This window comes from Gouania willdenowi, chromosome 21 (genome assembly GCF_900634775.1).
Source record: "Gouania willdenowi chromosome 21, fGouWil2.1, whole genome shotgun sequence".
In the NCBI taxonomy this organism is placed as follows: domain Eukaryota; kingdom Metazoa; phylum Chordata; class Actinopteri; order Blenniiformes; family Gobiesocidae; genus Gouania; species Gouania willdenowi.
In genome coordinates this window covers 22,743,398-22,759,468 of record NC_041064.1, presented here as the reverse complement: position 1 = coordinate 22,759,468, position 16,071 = coordinate 22,743,398, and the positions used below count along the sequence as shown (strand labels likewise).

At 38.1% G+C, this 16,071-nt stretch overlaps 1 protein-coding gene across 3 annotated transcripts in view; it reads left to right on the top strand.

The window, feature by feature from the left end:
• Positions 1-16,071, top strand: part of uxs1 (UDP-glucuronate decarboxylase 1) — a 66,481-nt gene that overhangs the window by 33,215 nt on the left and 17,195 nt on the right. For all 3 annotated transcript variants that reach the window (XM_028435560.1, XM_028435562.1, XM_028435563.1), the window contains 2 exons: positions 12,655-12,774; positions 15,105-15,148. In XM_028435560.1, the coding sequence (XP_028291361.1) occupies positions 12,655-12,774; positions 15,105-15,148 (164 nt within the window). The remainder of the gene's footprint in view (positions 1-12,654; positions 12,775-15,104; positions 15,149-16,071) is intronic.

Sequence of the window (16,071 nt, the reverse complement as noted above, 5' to 3'; positions counted from 1 at the left end):
CAGCACTTTCAGAGGAACTTCAGGGTTAGTTTGAACTGTTTTGCAATGTCCTGCAGCCTCAGCACATTATGATGTTGTCTTGTGAGAGCCAGTAGTTGTTAATCATGGCAAATAAGCTGCCTAATAGTTGTTTCTCTGAGAAACTTTGACATTAATGAATACATGTAAATAATTCTTGTGTGGAACCTTGGCTGAGATCTATGATGGAAAATTCAGCATAGCTTTTGATATTTCCAGTGGTGTCCAGGCTTTCTCAATAATGACTTGACTGACAGCAGCCTTTGATGATCAGATATGACTGACTTATCCTGCCTTTCCTTCAGGCAGGTGATATTTATTTATCTGCCTCGTCTCCGGCTCCTCCTCAGGAGCTCATTATTTTTTTCACACTTACGGGAGAAATTCTTGGAAGCGGACAGCTTTCGTGCTCAATCTGTCAATCGTTTGTGATGAGAATATCAGCGTTTGCATCTGTTGCCCAGTCATGTAATCACAATTCATTAACATTTAAAAAGTTATGAAAATTGGATTTGCAAAGTCTTTTAAACAGAAACAAGCATTTGTTTTTGTGGGGGGCTAATGAAGCATGCAAACCTGCTCTTGATGACACGACTCTATTTTCCTGATTTCCACTCTAATGTAAATCTTCAGAACTGCTGCAATGTGTTCCCATGGTAACACATAATGTTCTTTTTTTTTTTAAATTAATTGAAGAATTAAATATACTGGACCCTACCTTTTGCACAGTAATAGAACTACGAATCTAACAATGTGGAGAGACTGCTTTTGTTAACAAGAAGCTGAATAACATAAAAAACTTTGCAGCAGAAAGATTATTCTCTTTTTATATTCCATGAACTAGTTTGATAAATGGCTTCCTCAGTGAGACATGCAGAAAGAATAATCTGATCAATTGTGCTGTAGACATCAAAGTTATTTTAGTCCTACACTTTATGTGGTTTCCGAATGAACACTACGCATTCTTAGGCAGGTACACAAATCAGCAGACATTTACAAACATAGTCATGCATATCAGGATATACAGTGGGGCAGTGCCCGGCCAGTGTGTTTGGGATCATTGTCGTGCTGAAAGATCCAGCCACGTTTCATCTTCAATGCCCTTGCTACGGTGGCTGGGAAGTGTCAGGTGAATGCATTTACAGAAACGAAAACGAATGCAAACAGGTCACAACACGAATGCAACCCGGCCACAACGGAAGTGTTTCCGACGGACCGGTATTACAGTCGGACGGGTATTATGATATGATAGCCTGATATGAAAAATATAAGAGTATCCTAATCAACTTTCACTTACTTTCATACGCGTTTCAATGTCTTCTTCTTGTTGTTCTCTGTTCTGGTGGGTTAAAAACATCCACCAGAAACGTGTCCGTCTGTAATACCGGTCCGTCGGAAACACTTCTGAAAACATGATGTTACCACCCCCTCGCTTTACAGTAGGTATGGTGTTCTTTCTCCTCCAAACACAACAAGTTGAGTTTTTACCAAAAAGTTCTATTTTGGTTTCATCTGACCACATGACATTTGCCCAATCCTCTTCTGGATCATCCAAATGCTCTCTAGCAAACTTCAGACAGGCCGGACATGTACTGGCTTAAGCAAGGGGACACGTCTGGCACTGCAGGATTTGAGTCCCTGGCAGCGTAGTGTGTTACTGATGGTAGCCTTTGTTACTTTGGACCCAGCTCTCTGCAGGTCATTCACTAGGTCCCCCCGTGTGGTTCTGGGATTTTTGCTCACCGTTCTTGTGATCATTTTGACCCCACGGGGTGAGATCTTGTGTGGAGGCCCAGATTGAGGGAGATTATCAGTGGTCTTGTATGTCTTCCATTTTCTAATAATTGCTCCCACAGTTGATTTCTTCACACCAAGCTACTTGCCTATTGCAGATTCATTTTTCTCAGCCTGGTGCAGGTCTACAATTTTGTTTCTGGTGTCCTTTGACAGCTCTGGGCTTGGCCATAGTGGAGGTTGGAGTGTGACTCTTTGAGGTTGTGGACAGGTGTCTTTTACACTGATAATGAGTTCAAACAGGTGCCATTAATACAGGTAATGAGTGGAGGACAGAGGAGCCTCTTAAAGAAGAAGTTACAGGTTCTGTGAGAGCCAGAGATCTTGCTTGTTTGTAGGTGATGAAATACTTATTTTATCAAGGGATTTACCAATTAATTCATTAAAAATCCTACAATGTGATTTTCTTGATATTTTTTTTCTCATTTTGTCTTTCATAGTTGAGGTATACCTATGATGAAAATTACAGGCCTCCCTCATCTTTTTTGGGGGGGAGTACTTGCACAATTGGTGGCTGACTAAATACTTTTTCACCCCACTGTATGTTTACGTGACAATTAGTTCTTGCCACCCAGTCTATATTGCCTCCACCAAGGAGGTTATATTTTTACCAGCATTTATTTATTTGCTTGTTTGCCTGTTAGCAGCATTACGTCAAAATGATAATGATCAAAACACACAGGACATGTTAGCACTTCTGTGTCTATGCAGACATAACAGTCAGAAAGCAGCTAGACAATATCTCATCTATTTTCAGGCGACAGAAGTCTTCTGCAGTGATCATGCAAAGGATGGGGTAACGGTAATTGTAATAAAAAGCCATAAGATTATGACCTGCCCAATATTATGTTGATTCCTCTTTAGGTTCCAAAACTGCCCAGAACCAATGAGGTAAGCACATCCTTTAAGATGGATAATTTTAGGCTTAAAATTTGGGCCACCATTGAGCATTGTGTGACTCACAAATTCAATAGATCTTTAACCAAATTGGCAATGACAAGTATAATTTTTACATCTGCTAAAGAGAGAATATTTTCACCACTGTTTTCCATTTCTTTGTTTGTCTGTTAGCAGCATTTCTTTAAAATATTTAAAAAAAAATTTTAACCAAAGATCAACCTTAAGCCATCGAAGATCCGGATTGCGCATTTCATCACATTTTTGTTATTGTTGTTTTTTTATATGGGTTTGCCCATACATGTGTACCTAATATTTTGTTATTAATAGAGATAAAAACATCTTCAAGCCTTTAAGGTGTGAATGGTACCATGATAAGGATCACTGATCCAGATAACTGACAATATCTGACAAAGAGCAGATTTGGCATTTGGTAAACTTTTGCACCCCCTGAGTTCTCTTGTAGCAATTCATATAACTAGTGCAGTGCCCGTAGGAAGTATGTGTTGCTATAGAAAAGTGGGAGGTTAAGTAGCTTTTTCATGGATGGCCAAATGAGGTTGTGTTTGAAGGCGGGACGTCACATACATTTAGGTTTGTTGTGAAATGTGTAGAGTGATAACTATTGTGTTTTCATATATTTAAATGAATAAATTGGGACGCACCAGCATGAAGTTATATCAGGAGAAACACTTTGAGACACTCACGTTTACATGGGAGCTTTAATTCCTAATTCAGATTAAAAGTTAAATCCTCTTTAAACTGACCTTGTGAACACTTAATTTTGAATGTAATATAAATTCTGAATTACGCACACACACACACACGAGGTGTATAGCGAATCGCTGCTGCGCTCAGTTCCAAGAAGTTGGGGTGGGCTCAAACAAATCTGACATTGCACACCTTTGAACCAAAAGGCAGCCATATTGAAAGTCTGAGCTCTGTTTGCCCCTGAACCATAGAGATATTTGAGCAACAGACACATACACACACAGACAGACAGACAGACAGATTCCTTGCTTTTATAGAGAGATAAAAATGATATATATATATATATATCAAAGCTTATGAAGTTAACACATATCTTATTCACACCAATATTGCGTTAAGCGCAATTTTCTTCAAATAATACAGTCACAGTAGGTGGGGGCATGATAAATAAATAAAATGACTAGTTTTGGGACTGGTAGTTGAAACCTTTCACTGTGGTCAGTTTACATAGTAATCCATCTCTCTAGCATTGCTCTAAATGGGAAACTTGTTAAAAGAAAGGTTATCCTAAATGAAAAGTGTTTTTCTAGAAAGTGACCAATGAATTTATTTATCCTTTTCACCAACAAGAGCATCTTCCTTTTTATGATTATGTTTTAATGTCAAACTCCAACACAATAGTATGACCTTTGATTAATAAGAATTTTAATCTTAACTTGTGTATAGGAAGTTTCCTGGTTATAATTGGCTGCAGTGAGAACAGAGGAATTCAATTTACTTAAGAGGGCTGTTTGTATATCAGGACCAAAGGAGGGAATTTGACCTGTTATCACAAACAGCCGCAGTCCACATTTTGTTGATAATAATTCATGAAATGAACTGTCTTTGAAGCCTTTTTAAAAATCCTATCAAATTGATTCAGGTGTAGCCTTGAACTTTTCAAAGTTTTCATAACTATAATCTTTGCCAGGTTTGAGTGACGGCCTAATCACACCCAGGCGGTGGACTACAAAAGAAAAAGAGTAGCATGGGAAATCAATCCTATGAGCAATATCTATGATACACTGCAATGTCAGAAAGAGCTTATATATACCGTAGTATGTATTTAGCCCAGTAGGGACACACAGTTATATTGCTTTTCTTTCCACCAACATTTCTGGTTACTTTTAGATCAAACTTCTGGACCAACATCTAAATACTGAAACCTTTTTAAGTTCTTTTTATTCATTGAAATACTACAAATGATCTTTTAGATCCTCATGGTTTTAGATGCTTTTAAATGTCCCATGTCATGCTATTTTTCACCCATCTCCATTTGTTCTAAGAACCCCAAAGTCATAGTATTTGGCGTTTATTTTCCCAAACTTGCCTGTTTTTCAGAGTTTTAGCCTCTGAAAAGTCAGTTTCTGAGCAACTCTACACAAACAGGCTGATTTGCAGCCTACTTATGAATATTCATGAGTGTGCGTGTCTATAGACAGGGCACTGACTTCCTCCTCCGCGCATGGTGAAGTAGGGCCAGAGGACGGGCTCGCCCTCCTCCCACCCACTCCGTAGCCGAGACAGAGCGTGGGGGCGGGGCGTTCGCCGGTACATACATAGACTGTAGAAAATACATACATAGCACTGCTCGAAGGATGCTGAAATGCTCACCTTTTTGGGCATGTCTGTTTACATGTCAATCACAGCAGAGAGCTTCCTGGAGGCGCGGCTTCTCCAACTCAGTGCTGTGTCAAATTCGTCATCAAATTGGAGCGAGGTGTTTGGGCTCACCCTGCAGTAGGAAAGGAGCAAATCACCCTTTAACTAACGATTGAGAGAATCAATGAAAAAAACACTTTGGGCATGTATTAAGCCCTAATAGCACTTTATGATGTTTAAAGCACAGAAAAGTTGATTTAGCTTAACATGGTCCCTTTAAAAGGTTTGGTCTCAGTTATTTCTGTGAAGTAAGAGGTCACTGTCAAAACATTTGTGCATGCACATGTAGGGCTGCTCAATTAATTGAAATTTGATTACGATTTCAATTATTACACACAACGATTACAAAATAACATACTTGAGAAAAAACAATTATTAAAATAAAATAAACATTATTTTTACATATGTTTTATTTGTTAAATAAAACAAACCCACTATTTCGGACGTCTACAAATAATAAAACATGTTATTAATACTAACTTTGAGTTGTTTAATCCACACACATGCAAGCTCCTCCCCTCCGCCCCGCCCTTCTCAAAGCCAAAGCTAGCCTGCATGCCAACACGCGGAAAGTTGTTGCTCGTGGTCTTGGTTTTATGTAGATTAATAATTTTTATGAAAAACATTGACTAATCTTGTTACTATTCTCAAACTGGTGTACTTGGATAATGCTTGACTTATGCAATGATTACAGTATGTTCACAAAGGTGATTAAATGATTAAGGCTCCAAGTGTCTAATGTAAATATACTTTGTGTGTTTTTAAGTTCTTGAACTAGTATTTAATACTTCATTTATTGCAAATGTTGAACAAAGGTGCTTTTTTTTTGTTTTTTTACGTGATTCACATGGCGATCAGATCCACTGCTTTACCATTTTAGAATTTCTACTCCCTATTAGTTTATTATCATTAATACACATCTGTTTTTTGTTTTTTTAATGCTTACGATGCATAATTGAATGAACCCTGATCATAAATTAGAGATTACATACCCCCGGGCTTCAACCTACTTTTATGTGAATAATGGATTAGCACCAACTCTTAAAGCTACAAGTCAACAGGTCAGGTTGAGATTTGTAAAACTTTAAAATAATATTATGCATTTGGAGGAAGCTTGTTGAAATGGTTTGGTAACTACAGTTATTAGTTTTTGAGGCAGTCGCTGTTAGGAAAAGGAAGGCATGATTTCCACACATTTGTTCCATTGGTTCATTCTCGATTGCCTTAATAAGCCACTCAATATTAAACTATCAAATGCTTTGTGTTAATGTCTATTTCTTGGTTCACTCATAAACATTAATTTTTCATGTCAGAATTAAAAGAAAAATCCTAAACCTTTAACTCTTGAAACTGTGAATAACAACAAAACAGGTCATATTATGGCAGCTTTACAACCTCCTATTTTAGTGTAATAAAAAAATGTTATGGGAAATTCACAGGTATTAACTACAAGCTCAGTAAAATGAAAAAAACATTCAAGTATAAGAGCACAACTCCCTGTGTTTGCATGTATCTCGTTTTACTTGGCAGGCTTAACTGCATAATATGTATTTTGCCCACTTATTAACTTTTTGGGAAGAACTGCACTTTTAATAAGTAGTTTGAATGTCACATACTTTTCCTCTGTCTTTTCCAGCCCCTCGAAAGAACTTGCATAATGGAAGTAGTAAATTAATCCTAGAAAGGGGGAAACTGTGAGATTTGGAACACATTTATTTATATAAGACTTTACATCTGAAATTGCATGTAAAAAAATTGTACCTGAATTTTTATGGTTTGATACTTGCATGATATGAATGAGAATATTAATTATGATTATTAATATTAGCTCAATGGGGTGCCACCTCTTTAAAAAGAGGAAATATGTCTAAGTTTCTCTTTAGACTAAACAAAGTATTAAACCAGGGAAGTGGATTCTAACAGCAAATCTACACCATCATCACAGCTTTAATGATGAATCAAAGAGGAATCAAAGATTACAGTTTAACCTTTTATTTGCATAATCCAGTAAGAAACGAGAACAATGCGGGGATTAAACCATGATGAAATGCATTTCTAAGCTAATAAAAGTGAGGATTACATGAAGTAAAGTGAATCACTATTCTAAACTAATCTAGACTAACTATTGTAAAATCAAAGAATAAAATCATAAAACAGAGAGGGAAGACAGACGGGGGGAGACGGACAAACATATATGTGGTGGATTGTGAGTGGAGTGTAAGTATGGGGTTGTGTTATAGTTTAAGTGAGTCAGTTCTGCTGGTCCATTGTTCACTCGTCCATACCTTGAGATGCGGTCTGGTTGGACCTGGAGACGTTCTGGGTTTGCAGGAACATCGTCCGTGTGGCAGTATAGCTGCACTGGCGTGCCGCCGTTGAGTTCTGTTTTGTTAAACAGCAGTGATTCTATTGGCCGATCCACAACCCCTGCTGGGATGATCGCAGCCGGTTTCAGACTAAGAGGGACCACGGTTTGGTCCACGATTCAGCTGTTGGAAGGTCGGCTTTCAGGCACGTTCTTTTGCGTCTTAGGCTTTCACTGCAAGCAAGGTTCTTAAAAAGTCTAACTGATGCAACTACAAATAAAAGAAAAATGAATTGAAAGACTGGAAACATGAGGGAACACGTGTGAGCTTGAACGCCCGCGTCCAAAACTAAAGTTTCGGGCAGCGCGTCTTTTTTTAAAAGAATTTTGAGACGCCTTTTGGAGGAGGTGTCTTGGTTGATCATTCTGAGATCATATCGATGATTGGTCAATGTCTCTGCTTTCAGCTTGTGGGTGTGTCTCAAGTGTGGGTGTGTAGTGGAATGACATAGACAACAGAGGGAGTTCCTAAACATAAAAGAATGCCTAATAATTAATCCCACATATTTCAAAACATCTTTTCAACATCATATCTTAATATATCATCTATAATGAAACAGCTAGATACCAGACGCGGCTGAAAAATAGCATAGTTAGTACTTAATAAACCTGAATGTCAAAATTCGGGTTAAGGAATTTTTTTTATCAAATGGTTAACATTCAGTATCTTGAACTAAGCTTTGTGATGTTTTCTAGTATTTCAAGCACCTTTTAAATGATAAACATTTTAAAATAGCATTCTGTTGGTTATTGAATTACATGAAAAGAGTGGCATAGGACAGACAATATTTGCAATTTCAATTTCTGCAGGAACCCGTAACAATAATCCTTTCTTTTGTGACTTTCCAGTCAAGCATATGTTCTTTGTTCTCATTTGAGCAGGAGAGCTAGTGTTATTCCAACGTCCTGTGTGACCAGTGGTTTGGGTTCTGGAGGTGACAACATCTGCAGGGGGTCGGAGCCCAGAGTTTGAAAACTTAGCATGTAAACATTGACTGACTGTTTCCTTTTGATCGTAATGTAGCAGAGAGGTGATAACAGGAGAAAAACTGTTCTTGGATTCTCCTGTTCCTTTGTTCGGATAGGAAGAGGGAGAAGATCCCCCTGTGGGGCACGTTTGCATTTCACAGTAGAAGACAGACTCTCTGACTCCATTGACTGGTGAAACTAGTGTCCTAAGTCAAAGATCAACTTGGAGGGTTTGGTTCCCTACTTATGAATAATATATACTGTATATTGCTAAAGTTATTTATTTCAGATGTAGAGGGAAATATCTGCTAGGTTTTTATTGAAAACATGTTGTATTCATCATTAAAAGCTACATGTATGAGCTCTACTTGTAAGCTCTATCAAAAGATTATGTATGATAATGCAGGTTTAGTCAAGTAACCTTTGATATTATAATAACAATAATTACCAATAACTCCTTGTTTAGAAAGCCACGGGTACTAAGTAACTTCTCTGCCCAAAAGAAATGGTCAGCGCCAGCTCACCATCTTCATGGGCTGGTAGTGACACGCCAACTTTATTTTGAATCTGTTGAAATGTAGAACGATTAGCTGCTAGACACAAGTGTAAGAAATAGAGCCGACTGAAGACTCTGGCTGCTGTGTAGGGCTGTAGTCAACCAAGGAAATGGTTGGTCGACCAAGACTATGGCACACGTAGCGATTAGTCGACCAAAAAAAAAAAAAACAGAATAGAAAAACAAAAAAAACACAGAGGAGGACGAGGAGAAATAAAAAGTTTTGGCTTTTTGTGGTGCCCATTTGCTTTTAAACACAGACCATTTATGATATGAACCTTATTCAAGCCAGAATCAGAAAAAGGAAAAGTGAAACCTACAGGTCCGACAGACATTAGGTATTTATATCAGAGCCCGACCTGAAACCGGCAATTAAAACCTATTTTTCCCTCATACAAATGACATATTTACGTTTGTTTTAGTGGTTAGCCTGCTTTTATTAATAAACTGTTAATGTCAACATCGGATCAGCGCACTGGGGAACACAGGTGCGCAGTGTGCGACAGCAGTGGATCTATTTACAAAATCCACATATCAAATACAAGGATAATCCATGTTCTTGTGCAGAAAAAGGATTGATTTACAGTAGATGCTTGTTTCAATACTGTCTTAATTTGTTCCCTCGCTCTGATCTGCTCTGAGGGACAGCACACTGCCCTGACACGTGAAGCTCAACACTTTTTTTTTTGCAGCACAGCACGCACTCACACACAGCTGTTGCTGGACATAGAATTGTGTTTAGGCAATAAATACAGTATCTTGATATTTAATCCTTATCACCTATATAAGTGCATTGGCATTTATATTTTTTTTACGGTATTGAAACTCATACCATTGCTGGTCGACCAATGAAAATCTTGGTCGACCTTGCCAGATATCCACAAAGGTGAAAACAAATTTTGATTGGATTGGACATGCATTCTAGGAAGACATGGTGGGCTAAATGTTGGCACTGGGTGACATCAAGGCTGTGTGGCTGCAGTGTTTTGGGACACCAACAATGGAAAACATAATGAATCACAGGAAACACATGGGTGTTAAATCCTGGAGCTGATGGAGTTTAATGTATTCAGGATGGTGCTCAAGACTGCTCTGAGAAATGTAATATCCAACAAAAGTAGATCCCAGAGCTTTAAATGGGGAATCACTGCCTGAGGCAGAAAATCCAGCTTCATACATAACAAGGCAATTTCAAAGATGTGAATGAGAAGAAATGGAAATTTTTTAGAAATGCCACCATTGAGGCACTGCCCCCCTCAGTTAAAAAATAAACCGAAGGAAATGGGCTAAAAAACCTTCATGTATTCTGCTCCATGTTCATGGAATGCATTACAGAATGATTTTAGACTCAGAGTTGGTCTCACTGGGAGCGTTTAGGGCCCTTTTACAGCACCTGGAAACAAAGACTTCACCTTATTCTTGTTTTAGCCAATTTATTTTTAACTATTTAGTGGCTTTTAAAGTTTTATCTTTCATAAGCTTTTATTCTGACTGTACATATTTTTTAATTGTTTTTCATATACTTGTCTTCGCTGCTGTTTATTTGTTTTAAGAACATTTTTGTATTATTTTGACACTGTAAACTTGTAAAGTGAATTCACAATTAAGATAAGTTGGTAAATGAGGCCAATTTGCCATTTCCTCCAATCTCTGTAGCGACACAGCATCCAGGTGTTCCTATAATGCCAGTGCCAATGTGACTGCCAAAACCACTACCACCACCAGTTGTGAACCTATACCCACGACGCTTCTTTATTGGAAATGCATAAAACACAATTTTTGTTGTAAATCAGACTACAGTTGGTAGGTCCCCTTCAATAGTTCATTTTCCATTTGGCCACATTTCAACTGCTTTAGCCTTTTGAATTGATTTTACTTGGCTCTCTTGAGTCATAGTGTGTGTCTGAAAATCCTTGGGTAGTGTTTTCATCTAAGCTGGTCCACCTGTGCAAGACTCATTGTGTCCTTGTTCTTCACCCTGCTGAATATATTTCTGGGTTGTGCCCATTGATTTTCATGTTGTGGATTTTCAAAACAAAGTATCTACATAATTTTCATGTTTTTATTCATCATGGTCTAAGACCGACATGGATCCGTAGAGTATTGGAAACAGTTTCCAGTGATGCATGAGGCTGATTTAAAACAGCCTTGGGTTCTAAGAAAAAAGGGATTTTGACGTCTGCGCAATTTGTACAAGCATCCATCATTTTGTCGGACTTTATTTATTTATTAACTAATTTATCGCAATGATTGCTTGTTTTTCTGTTCAGTCTCTGCACATGTGTTTGGTTTGGTTTACTGGACATTTTTCTATTTAAATGCAAGACCATTCTGTGTTTTAAGTGACAGAATCATGCATTACAATATTTTCAATGCAGCTATGTTTTGAATTTTCTGCCGATACTATTTAGGCTCCGGCACTTTTTCAAGTTTCTATTCAGCTATGATGTTCTTTTTTAAGCTATCTGTGCCCTAGCTCACAGGTTTATAAGTGCTTGACAGAAACCTGTGAACAAAACCGGCCATTTCAGAAAAGTGTATAAAAAAAATTTGTTTTCTTCAAGCCTTGGAAATCATGATCCACTCTGCTGTAGAGGAAGATAGTGAGCCATCTGGCAGATAGTAATGCTCTTGTCAAAGTCATTGACTGCTGAACTGCCCTGGTGATTCAGCACCATGCATGCTCCATGCGTGCTCCACTGATAATCCAGGTTCCGGAAGAACAACTGGATTTCAGCCAGTCCAAATATTTCACATCTGGTTATTCATCATTGCCAGATCGCAGCATAACTGGTGCCCATTCTCACTTCCTGCAGATGCTAAAACAGCTTGTTCATGCATATGAATAATAAGTATTGTTCTCTCAACTCTCAACCAGTCCCTCCTGGTTATCTGCAAAATCAAGAAAACATTTGATTCTACAGCCAAAAGATCCTTTCATTTATGGATGTTTTTTGTAAGAAATTGGGAGTTTTTAAAAATAATTGAAGGAATAGCCAACAATTTAAGATTTAAAAATGCATATTATTACTAAGGTTGTCCCGATTAAATATTGGTATCGAATATTGCTAGCACTTTAGTTTAGGGAACACCTATTAACCATTAATTAGTTGCTTTTTAGCATTAGTAACAGATTGGCTCCTAATTAGTCATCAATAAGTACTTATTAATGCCTTACTCTTAATAATGCCTTATTATACACTTAATGGCAGTCTTGCATGCCTAGTTGCCTGCTTGTTTTTAAAGCCTCTATCAAATATTTTGTATATTATACTCACATAGTTTGGCTGTAAATGAATCTTTTCTCATTCAGTGTTTTATGCCAGACCTCATTAAAACATGGAAACAATGTATCAATGATCTCAATGATTTTCTCATTATTGCTTCCCTGCTTGCTGTGACATGGCCCTGTCCTGAGCCACAACCCCCAGGTGTGTAGCATTTGCTGATCAGTCAGAAATTGCAGTGATTTAAAAAAAAAAGAAAAGGCAACCCTTGTAAATATAGCAGTTATGCAAATAGGTAGATTTTCATTTTGAATCTGAACTATCAGATGTGCTGCAATGTAAGAAAATGCTAGGCGTCAAAAGCGAGCACATGTTTACTGGTAATGATTTGTTGATCTTTTCTGCTTTGGTTGCAGGAAGGGGTCGAGGTGAGAGTGGCGAGGATCTTCAACACATTTGGCTCTCGGATGCACATGAACGATGGACGTGTCGTCAGTAACTTCATCCTTCAGGCTCTCCAAGGAGAACCTCTAACTGTATGTTAAGTCTTTTTGCTTTTGCAGTCAATCACACATTAACAACTTATGCACTTTTACTACATGCAGACCTGATTGCTAAACAGCAAGTGGATCTTATTTTATTTCCATTTCATATCATGATTTAAAGGAGCATAGGGCAGGATCTAGAAATCAGACACCATAGTGGTTAGGGTAACTGCAGCCATCAGCCAAGCCGCTGCAGGGGCTCGCATCACCTCTTTAGCACCGGAGCACAGCTGATCCTGCGATTAGAGGATCGTGTTCAGACAGATATTTAGAACTGGTGTTCGGGTTTGGTCACATAGTGTCGTTTGCACGCAGCGTTCTTCCTTTCCTGCTGCAGTGCGTGCACTGCGCCCCTGTTTGTGTTTCACTTTTGCTTGTTGCGCTGATCTGATGTTGACATTAACAGTTGTTTTCTAATAAAATTGGTGCTTACCACTAAAACAAACGAAAATATGTATTTTCTGTGAGGAAAGGTTAGGTTTTCACTGTTGGGTCGGACTCGGACGAGAAAATGTGGCCAGATCTGCAGTCCAACTGTGACACTGTTATTTATTTATTCATGTGACTGTTTACTGCAAGACATGTGCACATGCCTCTGCATGCATCTGTGGAACTAAACGGTAGGGTTGGGCACCGAGAACCGGTTCCTAACGTCTGGTTCCAGAACCGCTACGAAGATGTTTGCATTTTGATTCTATTTTTCGATTCCTAAATGCCCGCACTAGTTAAGATGCGTTCAGAACGCGACTTGTGTGTGCGTGTGTCTCTGGCATGTGCGTGTCTCTGGCGTGTGTGTGTGTGTGTCTCTGGCTACGGTTTCAGTTTGGTCCGGCGGAGCGGAAGGGAGATAGGAACTAATCACAGGTAAAAAGCCCAGTAAAACTCTGGAAAACAATCACCATGAATAAATATTTGCTCCCTGGTAAAGATAGTAGCTCTAACAACAGGTAAAATGATAACCTGGTGATATTACAGCCCGTGTGAAAGTCTGCATGTTTATGCCTCCGTCCATCCACTCTTTTCATTAAATTCATGTCTTTTAAGGCTTTTATTAAATAGTGTCGGCTGTCGTCCGGACCGCCGCCATCTGGGATTATGTCGTCACCAGCGCGTCATCGCCGCAAGTCGCGCAAGCGCAGAATAACCCAAATTTTTTGTAAAGAGGTCTTATATTAGTCTATTTTCTTTTTAAAGTGGTGTTTTTTTTTTGTGGTTTTAGACTCCAATTACATTTATGTATATAATATGTTCTCTACAATATAAACAGGTTCACAATATAACTATTTTTTATAGTTTCTGTTTCCACTGTATCCAGAATTTTAATAATCTTTCTCAACAAGAACTGTTGATTGATTTGTCACATGGGTTCCAGGGTTTGTTTGAGTTGTTTTTTGTTTTTTTTTCATATCTACCTGGGCTGTAGCTCTTTGTTTTTTAGACTGCTGCCAACTTGTTTGTAGTTTTATTTTAGTGTAACTTTTACAGTTACAGTTGGAGACCCTTGTAATTCAATACCCTAATTACATTACAGCAACCAAATTAAACTATATCAACTAAGTGAATTAATAAAAATGGCCTGTGTAAAAGCTTTTTCAAATTAAAAAATTCTCCTGTGAAATCTGTGAGCTGTTGACCTGCACAACTCAAAGAATCGGAATCGAGAATCGTTTAGAACAGGAATCGAAGTTGAGAATCGGAATCAGAATCGGTAAAATCCAAACGATGCCCAACCCTACTAAACGGTAGTTTAGTCCACCGTGCTTTGTCTTCTTTCAGTATTCAAGCCGTCTTCTTCTCATTCTTCTTTATTTCCGGCAGTGCGCCGCCTCTCCAAGTCGTTGAGAACGCTCACCAGCTTCGTTTGACGTCACGTCTGCAGAACTGCAAGGGAAATTTGTACCCAGAACCTCAGTACAAAAAGTATCACACAATCTGTTCAAGGCAATAGGGAGAAATGTGTGTGGGCTCATTCCCTTTGGTTTAGAGCGCTTCATCAACCATTAGTATTAAAAATTTTTAATTCATGTTTATTTTTTCACAAATCCTGCCCTATGCTCCTTTAAATGCATCCCAATACATTTAGCCTTTTTTGGTTTGGTGTCGTTATGAGGATGACATTAGAAAAATGCAAGCGCAAACAGAAAAAATCAGCAAGCTTCTTGGTTTCCTGATGCGGTTTAGCTCCTGCATCCTCAAATTCTTGGTAGAAATATCCAGTTTGAAACATGGCAGCACATTTTCAGCCTGACCTTGACATTTTACAGTTTCACTGAGCTTTATCACGCAAGAAGGATCATTTCTTCCTTCTGCTCATCTCTCAGGTATACGGCACCGGATCCCAAACAAGAGCCTTTCAGTATGTCAGGTAAGATGATCCATTTGACTTTTAATCTTTTCATCTTCATATCTCATATCTCTCATTTTCTTTAATTTTTCATTCTTCCAAACCAATAGACATTGTGTCTGACACTTGAATCCAGTTCAGTCCAGTTCACTGTCATTCAGTTGAGTTTTATTTTGGCTGTTTTTACACTAGTTTGATGGGGAAAACTCCAAACGAATTTGGGGAGTTTTTTTTTTTTTTGTATTACTCTTTTAAAAAGTTTACCAACATAAGCTGCTGCTTTTTTCCAAATATACGTTAGGTACATCCTAGTGTACAGAGACTTTTACTGTTAGCATGTTGCTCTGTTTTCTCCATTTTACCTTGTAAAATGTGACAAAGGATTTGCTGAAATGGCATTGTAAACGAGACACATGTACCTTAATGTAAAAATATCGTGTGGAGAATAGAGTTTATTGCCATATGTACAAGTTAAAAAGAACAGGTACAATACAATTCTTGTGCATGTCTCAGAGTCAGATTGAAAAAAAGTAAAGGTGCAAAAACGAATAAATAAAATAACAGAAGTATAGGAAAAGATAAATAAATATAATCTGAGTGCTTGCTCTGATTGAAGATAAACTATTTATGTTCTGTTTGTAGTCATGTTGTAATTGAACTGTTCTTGGGCTTTGTTTTCAAATGAATCAGGTTTTGCTTTCACACCGTCTTTCCTATGACTTGGTAAATTTCCACTGGAACTTTTTGGAATAAGCAAAAAAGTGATAAATTTCTTATGAGACATTATGCCTTTTCATTAAACTTATGTTTCTACTATTGTTGGAATTAGACGGCTTATTCTCTGTGACTCATTCAGCAGATCTTTGAATGTCAAAGTTATTGTGATGGAGTGATTATAGCCATGAGCAGAGCACTGTGGTGAAAGTACTGGAAGCAGGAGTGTG